Here is a 21,638-nt window from a genome sequence, read left to right as displayed (position 1 = left end):
AGGAAAACAAGTGTTAGAAAAGCTTTCAGAGCTACAGAGGGGATCTCTTGGGGTGTCTTGAGTCAAAACTCACTAGGGGTACGAGTATACACCGGGCCTCCCAGCAGCACTGGGGGTGAGTCACCAATGGTCTTGGCTGCTTGGATTGCTGCATTCAGGTCCTGCATCCACTTTTCCTTTTCTAGCCGAGTGCTGTAAAGGAGAAAGTCAAGTTAGCTGCCTCCTTGGGGAAGCTCTTCCTACCCTGGAGTCCTGTCCTTTGAATCAGGGGACAGGTCTGGTTTGGGCATCTGCTCCACTCCCTGGATCTTGAGGATAATCAGAAACATGCCTTCTCCAGCCTGTTACTAGGGTGAGCTGGGGAAGCAGGGCAGGCACCAGTGCTGGAATTAGTTTATTACCAGAAGCCTCAGGATTGGATCTGGTTCATGATTAAAGTGGCATTTCCTGGTGGAGGAAAACCAGATCAGATTTCACTGAGCAGGGATTATACGGGAAGAATTCACTGGTCTGGAAAGGAGAAAACTTCCATTTGCTTTTGGGCTGTGACCCCCAAGTTGGCTTTCACCATGATCCTAATACTACTCCTTGCCTGAGGGCTAGAGTGCTGGTGCTATTAAGAGACCAGTTGACATGAACTGTACAGGCATCTTCTCAGAAGCAGCCTGGTTGATTTCTTGAGAAGACAAATGTCAACAATCCTTCCCTGTCTACAGGGGAAAGATACTCCTTCCTGCCTACAAGGGGGAAAATAGTCCTTTGCCTGCATAACCTGGAAACAGCTGAGTCCCATGAGGGAGGTAGAGTCCAGAGGTTGGTACTGAAGTCCTCATCCCTGCAGCAGGCCCTGCTCTGAATCAGGAAGAGGCCCTTACCTGGCTGCTACCACAATTGTTTTCTGAGCTGCATAGATGGTGAAGCAATGAGGAACAGACCATTCATTCTCACTTTCTTCTACCTGTAGGTGAGAGAAGAGGTGACATCCTATGGGCTAGGAGAATGTTAATTTAGCCTAAATCTGAGGCATACAAAAAATGACTACCAATAATACTAGGTGCAGCTGGCTTGGAAGGTTTGTACAGTCTAAGTCTGAATAACTACAAGGGAAGTACAGGAGGCACACTTGTGTCCCTACATTATGGCAACTGCTGCCAAGTGCCTGAGGTCTGGTCTAGAGACACAAATACTCACCGGTGGGTCCAACACTATTAGCTGAAAATCAAGCAAAGAAGATGTTGAGGATTTCAGTACTAGGAGCTGGAAAACCCATCACCCTGGGACCAACATCTTTATCAGATGCAAAGGAAAGCCACTGCATACTGATCTCACCCAAATTACACTGATCTGATGGAACAATTCCAAGATAAAATATTACCAATTCAAACCTAAGACCAGATACAGGAAGTGTCCTGGTACCAAGCAAGGTAGATTTAAAGATGCAAGAAGTGAAACTACAAAGCTCAGTAACAGAATCCTATCTGACGTCAGCAAAAGTGATCATCTCTTTACGACTGGGAACAGCATTGCTGAAAGCCAACGTTTTTAATTTTCATCTCTGTGACATAAGGAAACTGCTTTAACATGATGAAGTTCCTCTCAAGCTGAGAGCTACTCATCTCTGAATAGTTTAGATAAGGAAGCACACTATTCAGCCCAATGACTGCCAGTTACAAATGACCCCAAAGAATTCCCCATACAGAACACACAGGACAAAAATCACTGACTTATTCTCTCAACAGAAAAGTTCTGACATCATACTAGTCATTTGTTAGAATGTAGTCTGTTAAGTCTTTCCCCAAGTTAATATTTAAGTTTCATGTGATTTCAGTTGAAATGTCAATGGTGCTTTGGAGTGGAATTTGTTTAAATGACTCCAAAGTTTACTTGGAATATTTAAATGCATTTTAAAAACTGTATCATTGCCGGGCGGTGGTGGCGCACACCTTTAATCCCAGCACTTGGGATGCAGAGGCAGGCGGATTTCTGAGTTCGAGGCCAGCCTGGTCTACAAAGTGAGTTCCAGGACAGCCAGGGCTGTACAGAAAGACCCTGTCTAGAAAAACCAAAACCAAAACAAAAACAAAACAAAAGACAAAAACTATCATTATGTATATGATGTGTGTACACATGCACACAGTTCACTTTTACATGGACTCCATGAAACCCGGCTTGAGTTGTCAAGTTTGCACATCAAATACTGTATCTACAGAGCTATCTTGTTGGCCCTGCAAAGATAATTTTAAAAGGGGGAATAAGGATGGGGTAGGATGTAGTCCTCCACATAGTAACTATCTCCAGAATAGATGGCGCTGGTAGAGTGGAAGATACTGCTGTAAGCAAAGTATATGACGAAGGTTGTCACACAACATGAAGGATTCAACAAATAATAGGGAAATGACTATATGGAAAGAAAAAGTTACATTCTTAACTAATTATATCTAACAAATGCTAGACATGCTGAGAGATGAGAAACAGGTAGAAGCCATGGCTCAGCAGTTAAGAGTGCTGCTGTTTCTTCAGAAGACGGAAGTTATGTTCGTAGTACCCACTTAGGCAGCTCACAATCATCTGTAAGTCCAGCTTCAGGATATCCAATACCTTCTGGCATCGAAAGACACCAGTACATATATGCACATACCCATACATAGAAACACAAATAAAAATAAAACTTTAAAACATTAAAAAGTGCCACTAGAACTGTGTGTGGTAGCACATGCCTTTAATACCAGCAGAGGCAGGTACTGGCTGTGAGTCTGAGGCCAGCCTGGTCTATACAGTCCCAAGACAACTGGGGCTGCATAGGAGGACGATGTCTAAACACCAAAATTAAAATAAAAGCCAGTACAATCTCATATCTTGCCTAACAGGGCTAAATAAAGCCCTCAAAGAAATGGTGAGAAGGGCTGACCACAGCAATCTGTTTAAATCATTCCTTCATAAATGGCTGTCATATGTCAAAGGCCATATGTCCATTTCATATGTCAGAGGCCATCCCAAAATAAGGTACCTGTACAGGATGGAGTTTTAAGTTCCACAAAATTATGGAGAAACTAATAAAGGTAATTAATACTTAAAGTATTTGTGACCTGGGTCAGAACAGATGGCTCAGTTCAGATTGTTAAGTCCCATGTAAAAAGCTGGCTGTATGATGAACATCTATAATCCCAGTACTAGGAAGACAGAGACAGGTAGATACCTGGAGCCCCTGGGCTAGCCATTAGCTAAATTGATGAGTTCTAGGTTCAATAAGAGACTCTGTACCCCCCAAAATAGGGTGGAAAACAACTCCAAAGATACCCGATTTTGACCCCTGGGCTTCCACATTCATGTGTACCCCCATACACATGCACATTTAGAACTCGTTGTGAGCAGCCAACTGATGCTCTTGCTGGACAGTTACAAGCAAAGAGACTCAAAGCAACATGTGCTTTGCACAGCAAAAAAAAGATGTTTGAGAGACAGAAGCCCAATAATGTGGTATACACTCTTTTTTGTTGTTGTTTTAAGATTATTTTATGTGTATGAGTACACCATTGCTCTCTTCAGAAGGCATTAGGCCTCATTGAAGGTGGTTGTGAGCCACCATGTGGTTGCTGGGAATTGAACGTCAGGACCTCTGGAAGAGCGGTCAGTGCTCTTAACTACTGAGCCATCTCTCCAGTGGAATACACTCTTAAAAGACCATACTTAGCCTAATGGAATATTAGATTGGGCACACAAGCTTCATGTTTGTCACCAGTCTCCACTACTGCACCAGAGAAGTCAGAGAATGTAATAGAGTGCTCAAGATGAATTACTGAGGAAAAAAAAAACTACTACTCACAAAGACACTTGTGGGACGTTAACTGGCAAAGAAGTTACCATAGCTAAAGCTGGAGTGCTGGAGTCAAGGTGATATTTATCTTGTATTTTCAGGGCTTTCCTATAGGAATGTGTATTTTAAAAGTAAACCATTAAACAATGGGGTTGTCTTCCAGAGGTGGCCCCTTGCTAAGTTCATCAAAGTAGAGTCACGTATTAACAAACGCCTGTTTCAGGCTGAGCAGAGGCCTGCTGAGTCAGTAAGAGGAATCTAGCTTGCTGCTGCAGCAGTAGACATCACCACTGAGATGTCAGGGACCATGGAGAAATGCTGCACTGCCCTTGCCTTCCATGTCTCCAGGACAAGTTTCAGGCCAGGTCCCAAGCTCTACATGAAAGAAGACAGCCTCTAGATCTTCCCGACTCTCTGACTTTAAATGGGTTTTAATTTTATTCCCGAAATTTAATTTGAGATTTCTTTTTATGTGTATGGACTTGTGCCTACATGTATATCTGCATCACATGCATGCAGTGCCTATAAAGACAATAAGAGGTGTTGGATCCCCTGGAATTAGGGTTACAGGTGGTTGTTAGCTGCCATGTGTATGCTGGGAATCAAGTACTGAGCCTTCTCCAGCCCTTCTTTTGTTTTTTAAAGATTTATTTTTATCCATGTGTGTGTGTGTATCTGTGTGAGGGTACCCATAGATGGCATAAAGTTCCTTGGTTATAGGCAGTTGTGAGCTGCCTGGCATGGGTGCTGGGAACTGAACTTGTGTCATCTGGAAGAGCAGTGAGCACTCCTAAAAACCACTGAGCCATTTCTACAGCCCTCAACCAGGGTTTTCATTAACACCCAAAGGCAAAGTTGATAAACTGGATTATGTGAAGGTCCAGTGGTTATCCCATTTCAGACATGCTTGTGGGTACATATGCAGGGTATTCAGAAGGCTCCTAGCAACTTTGAATCAACATAGTCCAGTGAACACAGGCCTGGTGTCTGTCCATGGGACAGGTGTTTTGGGATGAGATTCTTAAACTACATGGTACATGAAACAGCTGACTACCAAAACTGATTCCAAGTTGTGGGAAAGTAAGCATAGTGTCAGGTGCTAACGGAGACCATGGCTAGAGTCTAGAGGGCCCAGTCCCATGTAGGTGGGAATTACCACCTATCAGGTTCTACCGCGGTTCAGACCTCAGCTTGACTGGAGACCAGCCTGTCTGTGCATAGCCCATTGCCCCACACAGGCTGACCCAGAAAGCTGCCCATTGGCTGAATACGGTGCATTCTGGTGTTCAGGAAGAACAATAGCCTTGAGGAATTGAGGCAAAGATCCAACAGATTTCCTTAATATGTGGCCTGCTCACCATTGGAAAAATCCCACAGACTTGCAACTGTATGTGAGAGGTGGGACGGAAATCCAGCCCAGTACCTAAAAGACAAACCTCAGGCAAGCCTGATGACACTCACCAGCATGCCACGGAGTGGAAGGAAGCCACGGATCCGGAAATGACTGGCTCCTGTGACACTTTTGCTTGTATACAGCAACATATCTGAGAACTGGAGGAAGGGAAGCCTTTTAGATAAGTGAACTTTACAAAAACAAGGGACAAAGTTTCAATGTAAGTATAGTTTGACTCTGATGACTATAGACGGCCATTATGTTTTTACCATATCTATGCAAGTTACTGGAGATTGCTGGAAAAAAAGATCACTCCTTGATCCTTTTTGACCAGATGTATGTAGCAACCACATGAGCCAGCAGAATTGGGGGGCCAGCCACTAGCCCCTCTAGTCTGGCCTAGCTAGTAGGAACAGCCAGGAGGTCTAGCTGGTGCAGTCAGCTTCTTGCCTGCATGAATCAGGTCTGGGGCTCTTGGAAAGAAAGCCTGGGAAGATGAGGATATATGGTCAGGTCCTCTGTTCCCATGTTCTTAGGCTAGCATTGAGACCCCATGGCTGTCACTGGGCCACCAGCACATCTCTATAGGCCATCTTGATGATGGCTCTGCTTGTTCTCCCAGAATGTGGGCTAGGACCAAACAGGCCAGGGTAGGCTGCTTCCTGTCCCTCCTGATTCCCCATGTGACTGTGAGCTGTCACGTGGGATGAAGTTTCTTAGGGCTGAGGTGGTAGTCAGGGGAACAACTCTCCTGACAAAACTACACCCACTGATTCCTCCCCAGATTGGAGATACAGTTTGGGGTACAATGGGAAACATACCAGAAAAAACATCCTCTGTTGCAGGCCCTTCTTGGTGAGCTTGTGCAGGCAGCCCTCACGGATGAACTCCTGAAAGACAATTAGGGTTCCCGTGAACGACAGTGCAACAGTCATGTGCTAGCTGGGCCAAAGGCCATGGTGGCCAACAGCACACTCTAGCTTGCTTCCTCGCTTGCTCATATGTACATGTGATAGTGGACGTGTGGAGGCCAGAAGATATCCCGGTGGTCTAGTTTTCTCCTGCAACTTTGTGGGATCTGAGGATTAAACCAGACCTACACAGAGCACTTCTCCCTGCTGAACCATTTTGCCAGCCTCCTCTGGCTTCTAAAGCCCCGCTGAATGACAGCCCTCTGGGGGAGTCACCCTACCTTCAATAGTGCCTCTAGTTACCAGAGGCCTATTCTGGTACCAGCTCAGTCCTCAGTTGTTTATCTGGCCCAAGACAAGGATACCAAGAGGGCCAGTCTATCAGAGAGACATTTGGGAGACTGAGTCAGAAAGTGTCCATCTGAGTTCTGCCATGGAAAAAGCTGGGCAGAAGCAGGTATGAGAAGGGGAAAGTTTCCATAAACATTATTGGGTGGTTAGAGTTAACTACCTTGCACTGGAGTATTGAATAAAGAACAAGAACCTAATGCCACACAGGCTTAGAATGTCAAGGAACCACATATGGTGGTACGTGCCTTTAACACCTGTACTCAGGAGGCAGAGGCTTGTGGATCTCTATAAGTTCATGGCCAGCCTGGGCTACATAGTGAGTTCCAGGCCAGCCAGGGCTATACAATGAGACCCCGTCTTCAAATAAAACAAAAAGTCAGAAGAAAGGTGCCAATAGGAACAAAATGACGGAAGCCCCCATGGGTGCAGCCCAGCATATACCAACTAAGGCACAGAAAGGCTTTATGTGTTCACTGACATAAGATGAAGAAACAGCCCTAGGAGAATAGTTTCCTAGTCGGCAGAAAGGTCTACCACCCTATATGGGAACTTCTGTAGTACTTAGTACTTAGTAGGGCCAGTTACTAAGCTTTCTTACTCCAGTCCTTATGTCAACAGTACTGAGTCATCTGGTGACAGTGTATAGCCAAGAGACACACCAGCCCTGGGAACAGAACTGCAAGTCCAGAAAGAAGCCCACATATCTATAGGGCTTTTTATTTTTTATAAGGAGGACACCACAGATTGTGTACTGTACAGGTGATTTTTAGGCTACATTCATAAAATTCATTTCAAGAGAACAGACATAAACTCTTCCCCAAGTATGGCCACTTACCCTTCCAGGAGCAATGAGGTTTTCTACACCCACCAGGTCTCGCTGTAGCTCCGTCAATTTCTGTAGGTTTTCCAGCCGGGTAAGGCTTTGCTGGAGCTCGGTGGTCGCTTCTGTGATGGCCTTCAGTGCCTCTGTGTAGACAAGTTCCTAGGTTTAGACCCCTGAACAAGACACCCCCACCCCACTTTCTGCCTATTCTATAGTGTGGCTTTAATTTGAGGCACTGCAGAGTCCTGGCAGAGCTTTGGCCCACTGGCATTCAGTATGCACAGAATGTTGAGTACAGTCCCCTTCGTACACCCTGGATACTTTAGCTTTGTTGAACCGGGTGGTCCGCCAGCCAACATGAGCTGGTGAGAGGAGAGCAGGCTTTATACAGAACGCAAAGCACTAGTAGTTCTTTTTCTGTCTTATTTTTGTTGTTGTTTCTTGAGACAGGGCTTCTGTGTGAACCCTGGCTATTCTGGAACTTGCTGACCTCAAACTCAGAGATCCTCGTGCCTGAGCCTCCCAAGTGCTGGGATTAAAAGTGTGCCCCAACAAGCCTGGCCTACACTATTAGTTCTTTAAGGAGATCAAATCATTATGTCTTAGATATTTGAAGAAATTTACTTCTTTCTTGTAAGAGATGCTCACCTATAGTTGAAGCAAATGTAAGAGGTTAATAAGCCAGAAGGAAACTCACTGAGATAAGCATGGGATGGTAACCAGCCTCAAGTAGGCTATGCCAGCCACAAACCACTATCCACCTAGTCCTGTCTCTGTGCTGCCCACAGTGCATTGACCCAACTCCCTGCTGGAACCAATCACAGGGCCTGCTCTCCTTTCTATTTTTTAAAAAAATTTTATTAGGTATTTTCCTCATTTACATTTCCAATGCTATCCCAAAAGTCCCCCATACCCTCCCCCCACCCCCTACCCACCTACTCCCACTTTTTGGCCCTGGCATTCCCCTGTACTGGGGCATATAAAGTTTGTGTGTCCAATGGGCCTCTCTTTCCAGTGATGGCCGACTAGGCCATCTTTTGATACATATGCAGCTAGAGTCAAGAGCTCCAGGGTACTGGTTAGTTCATAATGTTGTTCCACCTATAGGGTTGCAAATCCCTTTAGCTCCTTGGGTACTTTCTCTAGCTCCTCCATTGAGGGCCCTGTGATCCATCCAATAGCTGACTGTGAGCATCCACTTCTGTGTTTGCTAGGCCCCAGCCTGCTCTCCTTTCTTAAAAGAAGTTTTATTTTCAATTGAGTGTATGTATTTGTGTGTGTGTGTGTGTGTGTGTGTGTGTGAACGCATGCATGCTTGTGGTTTATGATCATGGATGAATCTGAGTGCAGAAACCCTCAGAGTGTAGACAAGGGCACTGGATCCTCTGGAGCTAGGGTTAATGGATATTGTGAGCCACCTGAACATAGATGCTAGGAACCAAACTTGGGTCCTCTCCAAGGCAAAGTGCTCTTAACCACTGAGTCATCTCTCTAGTTCCCTGCTCCCCCTTTTATCAGGACGCTCTTCCTGCCTGGCCACAGTGCCTCTCATTTGTGATCCCTCCTCCACCAGCAGCAGCTTGACCAGGTCTCTAGGCCGGGCCAATACCCACCTATTCTCAGCCCTATCCTGGCAGGGTTCCAAAAGAGTCCTAAAAGAACAGTGTTCCTATAGATTGTTTGTAGCTTCCAGAGACAAAAGCAAAGTAAAAGGGGAACACATAGCAACATTATTATCCTTGATAAACATAAACATATTCTTTACAAATGATATGTACATAACGCTGAAAACCTCAGGAAGAACCTGGTGATATTCTCGGTCTGAAGATGAGCCATGTGCAGCTACAGGCTGCAGATTCTGAGCACTATTTTGACCCGGTTCTGCAGTTGCTAGCCTGGGGGCGGCTGGGCATCCTACAGAGGACCTGAGGTCAGCTTCCAGCACTCACATGTCAGCTCACAGCTACCTGGAGCTCCAGGGGACTCCAGGAACCCTGCTGCCTGGACTCCAATGATCCTGCTGCCTCAACCTCTTAAGTAGCTAGGATAAAAGCCATGGACCACCATTCCCAGCTAATCATATATTTAATGACAATTTCAATGACTTGTAGACAGAAACCTCCTGTAGTAAATTTATGCTATAACTAAAAGTTCTATTTGTTGATGAACAAGATTTAAACTTTATTCTTTTTGTCACTTTAACAAATAAAAAATGAGGCCGGGCAGTGGTGGTGCACACCTTTAATCCCAGCACTTGGAAGGCAGAGGCAGGCGGATTTCTGAGTTCGAGGCCAGCCTGGTCTACAGAGTGAGTTCCAGGACAGCCAGGGCTATACAGAGAAACCCTGTCTTGGAAAATCCAAAAAACAAAACAAACAAATTAAAAAAATGACAGTTTATATTATGTCAGAACTTCCAATAGGCCACTTGGCTAAAATATTTGGTAACTTTTAGAGTCAAGGCTTCCAGGACAGAAATACCCACAAGAAACAGTGGGTATTTCATTCTAGGACACTCCCCAACTCCCAGTGCCCTCGTGGCAGCTGTAAGTCCTGACAGCAGGAGGCCATGTTGGTCACTACCCCACCCAATGTAAGTATCAAGGCCTGAGAAAGACTATGCCTGGGGAACAGAAAGACAGGTCCTGAACCAGTACAGCCTGGGACGTGGTTCCTGCAGCAGCTAAGGAGAGGAAAGACCAATGGCCTGTTCTGACTACTGGGGTTGTCAGCCTTTCTGGGGCAGAGCCAGTGTAGTCTATGCTTTCCGCCCCTAATTATTGCTCCTTAGCCCTCAGAGTCTAAAGGCCCGGTGTGCACTCACCATGGCAGTCGGCATAGTCGAGGTGCCCAGGAGAGTAGTAAGCACACAGCCGGCTCAGCAGCAGACGGTAGTGGACTAGCCTCTGGACGGGCTTCAGCAGGAATGTGTTGAGAGGCAGGTAGCAGACCTTTTGGAGCTCAAACTCTTTGTAGACTGCCTCCAGCTTTTTACAGTGTTTTGTGGCCTTTTCCAGTTCTGTTAGGACCTCATCGTGTCTTTGGAAGTAGCTAGTAAATTCCTATGGAGGCGCAAAAGGATAATGTTTAGGGGAAGAGGGTAGTAGGGGGGTGGAATATCAGTGTGACTGCCTTCACATAGTAGCTGGGAATGCTGGCAGGGCATACCACAGATGCATAGTGTGGTATGTGCAAGCCAGAGCACCTGTTTCCACAGAACTCCATCTTTCCCTGCTTCAACTCCATCCTTGTGTGCGGCATATTCTATTTCCATGTCTAGCACTCCTGGACAGCTGGTCTGCACTATAAGCACTGCTGATGGATCTCTCCCTGACATCTTGTATGACAGGAGACCATGAGCCTTGGAGGCTGGGGGAGCTAGAGCTCACCTTAGGGGACACACTGAGCACTGGGTAAGAACCACCCTGCTTTTGATCTCTGTCCAGGTTCAATGTTGACTCTGTTCTTGGAGAAAGGGAGGAACCAGGTTTTGGGAAACTCTGTCCAAGCAGACAATTCCGGGGAATCCCTGGTTGGTTCTGAGAATTCTGTACTGGATAAAGCCTGATTTGAGGGTGATGCTGTGCTGACAGCATGTTCTGAGGATCACTGCTCTCAGAGGAACATTTTTCTGAGGCTGACTGTTTTGATGGGAGCCCTGTTTAGAGAGTTCTGACCTGAGGGAAAGTATGCTAGAACAAGATATTCTGAGGGACACTGGTGGGTAAGCTGTCTAAGGAAATGTTTTGGGAGAATGATATTCTGGGGAGAAGCTACTCTGTGAGAAACCCTGTTTTAAGAAATTATATTGAGGGCTGAAGAGATGGCTTAGCAGTTAACACTGACTGCTCTTCCAGAGGTCCTGAGTTCAATTCCCAGAAACCACGTGTGGCTCACAACCATCTGTAGTGGGATTTGATGCCCCTTTCTGGTGTGTGTGAAGAGAGTGACAGTGTACTCATATACATTAAATAATAAATAAATAAATAAATAAATAAATAAATAAATAAATAAATCTTTAAGAAACTCTATTGAAAAACATACTGCTCTAGGGAGAGGCTTTCTGAAGTAAACCTGCCGTCAAGAACCCCACTCAGAGAGAAATGCTTCAACAGGCAAGCTATTCCGAGCTCATTCCTGAGGAATGATAAAAGATAATCATACTGAAGAAATGCTGTTCTGAAGAGACCTCTTTCTTAGGAAAAGCCTTATATCTCCTTCCTCCCTAAAAAAATAATACACAAGGTGTCAGATAGCTCAGGCTGATCTCAAACTCAGTGTGTAGCTCAGGATAGCCTGGAGTATTTTTTTGAGATAGGTTTTTTCCTCTACATAGCCCTGGCTCTGCCTGCCTCCCAAGTACTGGGAGGGCTTAAGAGTATACACCAACAGCTGGGTGGTAGTGGCACACGCCTTAATTCCAGCACTAGGGAGGCAGAGGCAGGAAAATTTCTGTGAGTTTGAGGCCAGCCTGGTCTATACAGTGAGTTCTAGGACAGCCAAGGCCACACAGAGAATCCTCTCGCCCCTCCCTCCCCCCAACACACATACAAAAGAGTACATATCACCATGCCCTCTCAGAAGAGGGCACCAGATGGAACTGAAGTTACTTACACACTGTGGGTGCTGGGAACCTAACCCAGGTCCTCTGCAAGAACAGCAAGTGCGCTAACCACTGAGATGCCCCTCTAGTGTGGGAATGTTGTTTTGAAAAGAACACTGCAGTAAGGGGGAACCTTAACTCTGAGAGGACCCATGCTTAGGAGTCTGCCTTCTATGGGAGCTCTACTCTGTGGAGCTGTGCTCTAGGTGGGAAGCTGATCTAGGAAATGCTACTTTACGAAAGGTATTCTGAGGGGAAACCTTATAAGGAGTGCTGTTCTGAAGGGAAAGCTGTCCTAAAAGGTGAGCTCTACTGATCGATCCCTTCCTGAAACCATGTTCTGACAGGCCCTGCTCTGAGAAGAGCTACTCTAAAGGAAATTCTCTTTTGAAGAAAACAGTTTCTTTTTTTGAGAGGCCTTTATTTTAAGCTCATCTGTCTTAGGTGAAGTCTGGTCCTGGGATCTGGTGTTTTGAGGGGAACCTTGTTACACCCTGAGGGAACCTCCTCAGAGAAGGCCTCTGTTATGAGGAGACTCTCTTGTAAGTAGTCTGTAAGGGAACCATGTTCTGAGGAGCCTGCTGTGAAGGAAATCCCTTTCAGGAAAACCCTGAGGTAGACTGTGGTTATTGGGAGACTGTTTTGAAGAACACTATTTCTAGGAGAACACAGTTGAATCAGCACTGCTAGTAAGTGTAGAACCTTGTCAGGGGACAGTTTTGAGAAGAATTTTACTCTCCAGAGAGTCCTGTGCTGAGTGGAGAGTTCAGGTGCATGCTGAGCTGAGCTGAGCTGAGCAGCTCTTTGGAGAGGAACCCCGCTGTGGAGACTGGGAAGATGAACTTGCTCTTGGAATGCTGTTGTGAGGGGGACACTGTACTGAGAGCATGGATGAGTTTTCACTCAGGCTTTTGTGTTAGGCCTGGGTTAATCCACCTTACCTTTAACTGACGCATGTTCCTGAGGAGGACGTCCCCGATTCGCTGGTGGTCACCTTTTAAGTGGGCACTGGAGGGCCCTTCCCTGGATTCAGAGGAACAAGAGCATTTATAAACACCAGGAAAGCTTCTAGAAAATGCCAGCATTTGACGGTAATAGCTTGCTTAGTCTTTTTTTTTTTTGAGACAGGGTTTCACTGCATAGCTGGAGCTGGCCTCAGATATGATTCTCCTGCCTCTGTCTCCCTAGTGCTGGACTATGGGCGAGTCACCTAGCGGTCAGCCGAGCTGTGGATGGATTTTGAGGTGGAAAGAATTTAAATTGACAGCAACAGTTACTGCATTTTCATAAATACGATAGGAACCAGGTGAAGACGGATTGGTTGTTTTGTTTTGGTTTGGTTTTGGTTTTTTGTTTTGTTTTGTTTTGTTTTTTTTTCGAGACAGGGTTTCTCTTTGTAGCCCTGGCTGTCCTGGAACTCACTTTGTAGACCAGGCTGGCCTTGAACTCAGAAATCCGCCTGCCTCTGCCTCCCAAGTGCTGGGATTAAAGGCGTGCGTCACCACGCCCAGCTCTTGTTTTGTTTTTTTAATTTGCTCTCTTTTCTGAAATGGGGGTAAATATAATTTAATTTATTTTGTCTTTCCCAAGAGGGTTTTGAAATATACTTCAATGAAATAATTGTTCTGAATTGGTTTCTGAAGATGGGAATTTCCTGAGGCTAGTGACGGGGTCAAGGGTAGGCACTACCAAGGCGCAGAGTTCAGAGGTTCAGGGCTCAGAAACTGCTTGTCATAGGCCTCATCCCAAGGTCCCAACCGTGTGTGCAGTAGAGGTCCAGGGTGTGGGAGCCATTGTGTGCTAGTCTCACAAGGTGGGAGTCCTCTGTGGAGCGAGTCAAGCACACAGTACCATGAGGTGCACAGTATTGTTACCAGAGTGCCAGCCTCTGTTCCACCTCGTGAAGGAAGCCTCGGTGGAACTCGTAGACTGGATCAATGTTGGAGAAAAGCAGGGTCATCAGGGCTGCAGGCATGGCCTCCTCCTTGATCACCACGCTCCGGAACCACTGTGGGAAGAGTTCGGCACGGTGAGAGGCTCAGCTGGGGACTGAAAGGCCATGCTCCCCTGAGATCTTGTGACCTTGAGACACCAAGCAAAGTTCCTCCTGGATATAAAGATGGCTTAAATCTGCATTCCAAGCTGGGCGGTGGTGGGGCACGAACTTTAATCCCAGCACTTGGGAGGCAGAGACAGGCAGATTTCTGAGTTCCAGGCCAGCCTGGTCTCCAAAGTGAGTTCCAGGACAGCCAGGGCTACACAGAGAAACCCTGTCTCGAAAAAACAAAAAACAAACAAACAAACAAAAAAATCCGGGCTGGTGAGATGGCTCAGTGGGTAAGAGCACCCGACTGCTCTTCCGAAGGTCTGGAGTTCAAATCCCAGCAACCACATGGTGGCTCACAACCATCCATAACAAGATCTGACTCTCTCTTCTGGAGTGTCTGAAGACAGCTCCAGTGTACTTACATATAATAAATAAATCTTTTTTAAAAATCCGCATTCCACATATCCTCTTTGTGAACTGTATAATTGTGAAATTTAAACAAAGCAATCCTAGATCAAAGCTTTCGGGTAGATATATTCTAAGCTTTGTAGCTTCATGAAAAGACATTAGCATTCTTTTTGTTTGTTTGTTTGTTTGTTTGTTTAAGGCAGGATTCTCGGTATTGCCCTGGCTGTCCTGGAACTTTCTCTGTAGACCAGGCTGGCCTTGAACACAGTGATCTTTGTGCTTCTGCCTTCTGAGTGCTGGGATTAAAGGTGTTCACCACCACTGCCTGGCAAGACATGAGCATTCTGATAAGATTAGACATCATGCTGTAAGGCAAACATATTCAACAGAATTTCCATATGCAGCTCTCAAGTCTATCAATATATTTCTCAGGATGGAATATCTGTGTTTATATCTAAAACATAGTACGAAAAATCAAAGAGATCAGGACTAAGGTTTCATACCACAGTGATAACTTCTAAATCCTTCAGATAGGTTCGTTCTGTAGCGAGAATCTCTTTGGCTATGAAATAGGCCTCATCTTCTGGCATGTGCTGAAAGAGGCAGAGAGAACCATGAGTGTATTTCTGGGGGACGTGCTGCCCTTTCACATTCAGCAGAGCCCGGGTTCCCACATGCTCTGCTCAGCTAACACAATTTTTGGAATTCCTGCCATAAGTCCTAAAGGGATTTTCTGTAAATGAAAGATTCATTTTATTTGCATATGGTATGCCTGCGTGTACATTTGTGTGCTACATGTGCACAAATGCCCACAGAGGCCAGGAGAGGTCACTGTCTGAGTTTTAAGTGATTTGTGAACCATCTGATGCAGGTGCTGGGAACTGAATCCCGTCCTCCTCATGGGCAGCAGACACTCTCAACTGTGGGAGCGTCCCTCCAGCCTGGCAGCTTTCTTCTCTCAAGAGTCCCTCCTCACTGGACCTTATTCTTTGGAAAAATCAGTTCTATTCAAATATTAATATATGTAATCAAAACTGAGACTTATTATTAGTTTTGTAATGGAATCATGTTCCTCTATCACTGCCATTAGTGAAGCTGGTTAAAAGACATAGAACTACAAGTGTATGTTTAAACATATATGTATGTAATTACGGGCTGGAAAAATGGTTCGGTGGTTAAGAACCCTGAATACTCTTCCAGAGGTCCCAGGTTTGAATTCCAGCACCCATATGGTGGCACACAATCACCAGTCATAGGAGAATCTGACAGCTTCTGTGGGCACAGCATGCACATGGTACACACATATACATACAGATAAAACACCCATAAATGGGAATATAAATAAATAAAAATGTTTATATATGATGAAAATAATTAAACACAGGCTAGAGGTATGGCTCAACATAAAAAAGTAAACTTACCTCATAAAAGTAACAACAATAACAAAAAACAAAAATAAAACCATAAAAGCCCTACCAGTATATATTCTGAGTGTGCTTAAGCCGGGGTGTAGGGCTGACTGATGTACTCCCTAAATGTGGGAGCAGACCCCAATCCAACTCTAGGCTTGGCTTCCAGAAGCTTCCCTTATGCTTGCTAGCATGGGACCTAAGATGGATCTATCTAAGGAGTTCATGAATGTACATCAGGGTGTACTGTGAAGGTGCAACACTGAAAGTTCATGAGGGGCTGAAAATCACGGCAGGAGTCATGGAGAATCATGGCAGGAAGGGCTGAAGGACAGGAGGAATGTCATCAGGCCACAAAATCACTTGGAGCAAGAGAGTGGGCCAGCAAACAGGGAATGGCAAGGAACAGAAAGTGATGTGGAATAAATAGTAAGAGGGGGATGAGAGACTGTGGTCTGCTTGCACACAGGATGCAAGCAGACCTGGAAGAACAGACAGGAGCCTCAAGAGGCTTCTGTGCAAGTCTGTTGAGATGGTGAGGTGTGAATGTTATGTGCAAACTGACAGAGGCAACAAGAATGACTGCAACAGATTCTGGCCTAGGCCAAGGGAAAGATCAACTGTCACCAGCAGAGGTGGGGAGGCTGAGACAGTTCTGGGAGGAAGAAGAGACTGAGTTTGCACACTAGCCTTTGATGCTTTACAGGCCACATGAGGAGAAGTGTCCATGGAGATCCCACTGGAGGCCCATGTTTGGGGACCACATCTTCTCTCTGTGCCTCTGGTTTAGTTCAATAGTATGCAATATTCTCTTAGTTTCTAGAATAAAGGGCTAATGAGGTGTTGTCTCAGGGTTTCATTGCTGTGGACAGACAGCATGACCAAGGCAACTCTTATAAGGGACAACACTTAATTGGGGCTGGCTTACAGGTTCCGAGGTTCAGTCCATTATCAAGGCAGGAACATGGATGATGTGGGGCTGGTGGAGCCAAAAGCTCTATATCTTGATCCAAAGGCAGACAGAAGACTGGCTTTTGCATGGCCAGCAGGAAGATCTCATTGCCCACCCTTAAAGTGACACAAGGCCACACCTGCTCTAACAAGGCCACACTTACCAATAGTGCTACTCCCTGGGCAAAGTATATCAAATCATCACAGGTGTGCTCCTTTTATGTGGCCTGGAGCTCATGGAATGGTGGCTGTGAATTTATAGTGTCTTCTACCCAGCAGAAAGATGCACCAAGGTAATCCATACTGCCAGCATCCTTCAGAGCCAAGTCCTGTTCTCTCCCCAGAATCCATGTACATTCTCCCATTGCTCTTCTCAAATAATGTGACAGCCCTGGTCCTTGGCTCCACCCTTGGTATCTTTGTGTTATTCCTGTAGTATGGCTTTTCCCCAAGAAAACGGCTCACATACTTTTCTAACTTTCTACATTTTATTGTATTCTGTTCCATAAAACAGTTTTTAAAAATTCAAATCCACTGGGTGGTGTTGGTGCATGCCTTTAATCCCAGCACTTGGGAGGCAGGAAGGTGGATCTCTGGAGTTCGAGGTCAGCCTGGTCTACAGAGTGAGTTCCAGGAGTCAGGGTTACAGAGAAACCCTGTCTTGGAGAAAAAAAAAGAGCACTTTTCTGTGAGGTACCTGAGACAGGTCCCACCTACTGGGCATCTATTATAGACCTAGCTGATGCTCAAAACCCCTACTTCATCCTCTAAGAGATTACATAATGGCTTTCTATTTTTATAAATATTTCTATTTCTAATAATAGCATATATTCTCTCCCCAAATCTTTGACTGCTAGCAAAGCTGTATTCCCAGGTTGGCTGTCTTAAGGCAAATGGCTATCCTTGGCATCTATGAGTAATTAGGATCTTCTGCTCCATAATTCTCTCCTGCATAATCAAAATGTGCCCACACTCCAGACACCTACAGGAACACTGGCAACCTTCTGCCAAAAAGACCAGGACCTCCCACTTCAGGCGCAACGGTCTCTAAAGTTGGCCAGGTCCCCTTCTCACCATGAAGTCCCATTTGAGAGACTTCTGACCCCCAACCGACCTTCCTTGGGCAACATATCTCCAAGTTACTCAGCTGTACACAGGAGAGAGGAAGGAAGGTAGATGGGAAAACAAGAAGGGAGAGGCAGTGAGGTCCTGTAGGTAATGGCCTGTCCCTTTCCCACCTATTTTCAGGATCCAGCCTAACACTTCCAATCCAGAGTGCCAAAATGGTCTATTATACAAAGATGGGGAATGTGTGTATAATGGAGCCTTGGGTTCTAAGAGTAACAGAAGTGTCTTAGACAGGGATTTTGCTGCTGATCTGTACAAGGTTTATGGGGTGTGAGCAGAGTCTTTTCCTGCCCACCCTGGGGACTCCTCAGTTAGGGCTTACAAACCAGATCCCAGCAGCACTCAGTCCCAAGAGGGGCCCACCTTGTGTTTCTGCTCTTCTTGGTTGTCCATCCTGGCTGTACCAGCACCACTGAGGACAGGGCTGAGCACAGGGGATGCACCCTGCTCAGCTGTGCTCAGCGAGGCCTGAAGCTCAGGGCACAGGCTCAGGTGGCTCTTCAGGCTGGAGGGAGAAGGCTGAGGACTATCCATAGAAAAGCCTAGAAATGAATCAAGTAGGGTGGAGCAAAAATGAGAACAGCTGTGCAGTTGGCCTCCCTGACACTAGCCTGACTGAAAACCTCACGCTGCCATTAGCTTTTGTGGAAAGTGTGGAGGTGTGTCACATGCAGTCCCAGACACAACACAAAAGAAAACAGTGATGGCCAATCTGTCCTGTTTCAGAGATCAAGAGACTTTGTGACTCCTCATGGCCTAGGTTGTATTTCTAGGGGCCCCACAGGAGGGGGAAGCAGTAGGCTTTGTGGAGGGGTGGCAGAAACCTGTGCCGTCACCATGTTGCTCACCTAATTCTAGGCCCATGTTACTAATGATTTATTAAAAAGCTAGATTATATCAATTGTTCACTTCACAATTCTGTCTTCTAGTTGCAAAGCTCTTCACTAATAATTTTCCTGTTATTTTTAAATACCAAAATAAGTAACTATTATTTAACTCCTTTCTTTATTAAAATAGCACTTGCTTTTGTATAGACTAGAATTTTTAGCCTACTTGCTAAGAGGCTAATGATGAGGCACAATTCATCTGGCAATTTATAATAATGAAATTTTTTTAGGAGGCTGAGGCAGGAGGATCATGAATTTAAGGCCAGCCTGTACTATATAGTAACATTGTGTCCCAAATTTAAAAAAAGAAAAAGAAAGAGAAGAGAGGAAGAAAGAAATTCCTTAACTTCTTGTCAAAGTATTCTTACATTTTTCTATGGGAAATCAACAATTATTAAATACCAAAATTTAAAAATATATTTAAAACAGCACTTCTGTTTAAGACAGGCTCCCTTCAAACTCACTATGTAATTCCACATCCTCTGTCTTCACACCCTAAATGCTGAGTACAGGCAGACAGCACTATACTCCAAATGGTATTTAATAGAATAAATTTAAATGCTACTTTGAAACTATTAAAGATGGAAATTTACCCTACATTTCCAGGTGATGAGTATTGAAATGACCACTATGTCTAGCTATGATCACTAAGTGTCTGTTTTGCACCCCTAGTTGTGAGGACGCTCTATCACCAGGCCCCTCGAGAGAGACTACTTTCAAAGGAAGGTTCTCACCGTCTGTGGTTAAAAGTCCTCAAGTGAAATCCTCTAGAGTGACCCGTTTATAAGACCAAACCTCGGTTATCGAACTTGCTGATCCTAAGTGAGAACAGCCAGCCGGAGCCCCCACTCCTTGGACTGACACAATCCTCTGGGCAGGGCAGCTTCCGGTGTGGCAAGCTGGAGCAGAGGAGGTCCTTATTTTCACATTGACAAAGTCAGAGATCTGCAAGGACCTCGCCTGCTGATGTTCTGACAGTATTCAGATAGCACTCTGCTGTGGAATATTTCACAAGTCATATTTTAAGGCAGGAGAAAACATTCATTGACAGAAAACCTAGACGATGTTGGTATATGAAAGTTTAACAACCAGTTTATTAAATTTTGCTTTATTACACATTTAGTTGAAACAAGCTAACCATTAATGATATAAACTTAAACCTGCCACCCAGATGTTCAACCTTTATTCTCTTTGATGGGAATCAAAGTGGAGCCAACCTCTCTGTACTATCCTGAAATGTGGGTTATTTCCTGTGGACTACATCCCAAAGATGTGCTATTTAAGGTTTATGCTCTAAAGTCTTTGTCACTAATATGCCAGAATTGTATAATTAGGTCCTTTTGCAAAATTAAAATTCAGAGAAAATGTAGAATTTATGAATAAATTACACTTCACAACTATACTATTTAAAATATAGTAGCCATGATGTTTTACATTCGATTATGAAAATGTCAAAGACCTTCACTTTCCCCATGTTCCCAGTGTTTCCCACAGCATCACACGTGAAGATGTGAAGTCCAGCGCAAGTTCTAGTGGACAATGACCAGAAAGTTTCTGGAATACAAAAAAAAAAAAAATAGAGTATGGGCCAGCCTGTAATCTTAGCTCTTTATAAGCCAGCAGCACCGCATAGCAAGGCTCTGTTTCAAAATAAAACAAAACAGTACTCCCCACCCCCAAACCAAATCCAAAACCAAACCAAACCAGATGATACATAAAAGGTTACTCCTGAGGCTGGAAGGATGGTTTGTGATTAAGAGCACTTGAAGCTCTTCCAGAGGACCCAAGTTTGGTTCCCAGCAATGACATGGTGCTCTCAACCATCTGCAACACCAGTTTCTGTGGAGCTGATGCCCTCTTTTGATGTCTGTGGGCACCAAGTGTGCATGTATATATGTATGTATATATACATGCAGATAAAATGCTCATAACATAAAATAAAAAATCTTTTAAAAAGGATTGTCAGAAAATTAGATATTAATTTTTAGTAGCAGGAGGGGTAGAACATGAAGAAATGGCATACTTCTAGGATGCCATTGGGATTGGTAATCAGTGAACAGCCAATGTAAGGGGAATAGCCATGAAGGAGGGGGTGCAACTGCCAACAGACTTTAGCAAGCACCCTATAAAGAAAGAAGGTGTCACTTTGGGATGTATTATTAGGTTTAGTGTAAACTGCTTTTGGTTCTACGGCAGTTAAAATTACTACTTGATATCACTGTATTTTTTCTATTTTTTAAAAAAGTCATCAACTTAAAATTTAGCCAATAATCTTAAAATGTACCACAAGTGCCATTAAACATTTTTTTACAGTTAAACCTGTTAGAGAACAACATTTCTAAATCATTCTTGAAATTACACAAATCCAGACCATCAGAATAATGTTAAATAATCTGGGTCTTGGAATTACTGGGAAATTACCCCAGTAAAACACACACACACACACACACACACACACAGCCACTACTACCATGGTTATCACCGCTTTACTCTATAGGGAGATATTTTGTCAAGTAATTAGCAATAAACATTTAATTCTTCTAAATGTGGCTGAGGTCTGTCCTCTAAGCTCTATTAGCACAGCAAGAGTCTGTCCCTGGAGCACACCATTGTATATAGCATAGTGTGTGTGTGTGCCTGTGTGTGTATGTGAGACACAGAGAGAGAGAGACAGAGAGAGAGAATGTGGAGGGGTGGCTAGTCAGGATGTTTTCCAGAAGTGACAAAGCGTGAAGTCAGTGTCATTCAGGTTCTGCATCTCAGTGTTTCCTGACATCAACATTATGAAGACATGTTGTTGTTTTGTAGGCAGGCTCCATATGTAGCCCAGGCTGTCCTCAGAACTCCTTGATCTTTCTGCTTCCATTTCCTGCGTACTGGAATTACAAGTGTGATGGGCATATTTGAATGCATG

General features: G+C 44.7%; 1 protein-coding gene across 1 annotated transcript in view; it reads right to left on the bottom strand.

Moving 5' to 3' along the window:
* The window catches only part of Farp2 (FERM, ARH/RhoGEF and pleckstrin domain protein 2), a 104,224-nt gene that overhangs the window by 3,280 nt on the left and 79,306 nt on the right, over nucleotides 1-21,638 (bottom strand). Inside the window, exons 14-23 of the mRNA XM_021168209.3 lie at nucleotides 18,201-18,379; nucleotides 14,853-14,942; nucleotides 13,769-13,902; nucleotides 12,836-12,917; nucleotides 10,116-10,353; nucleotides 7,305-7,435; nucleotides 6,029-6,097; nucleotides 5,276-5,365; nucleotides 876-958; nucleotides 74-192 (exon numbers count right to left, since the gene is read on the bottom strand). Coding sequence (XP_021023868.1) covers nucleotides 74-192; nucleotides 876-958; nucleotides 5,276-5,365; nucleotides 6,029-6,097; nucleotides 7,305-7,435; nucleotides 10,116-10,353; nucleotides 12,836-12,917; nucleotides 13,769-13,902; nucleotides 14,853-14,942; nucleotides 18,201-18,379 — 1,215 coding nt within the window. The remainder of the gene's footprint in view (nucleotides 1-73; nucleotides 193-875; nucleotides 959-5,275; nucleotides 5,366-6,028; nucleotides 6,098-7,304; nucleotides 7,436-10,115; nucleotides 10,354-12,835; nucleotides 12,918-13,768; nucleotides 13,903-14,852; nucleotides 14,943-18,200; nucleotides 18,380-21,638) is intronic.

This window comes from Mus caroli, unplaced genomic scaffold (assembly GCF_978045245.1).
Source record: "Mus caroli unplaced genomic scaffold, Mus_caroli_1 scaffold_1, whole genome shotgun sequence".
Classification (NCBI taxonomy): Eukaryota; Metazoa; Chordata; class Mammalia; order Rodentia; family Muridae; genus Mus; species Mus caroli.
Note: the sequence above shows the minus strand (reverse complement) of the source record. Positions and strands in the feature narration are given on the sequence as shown.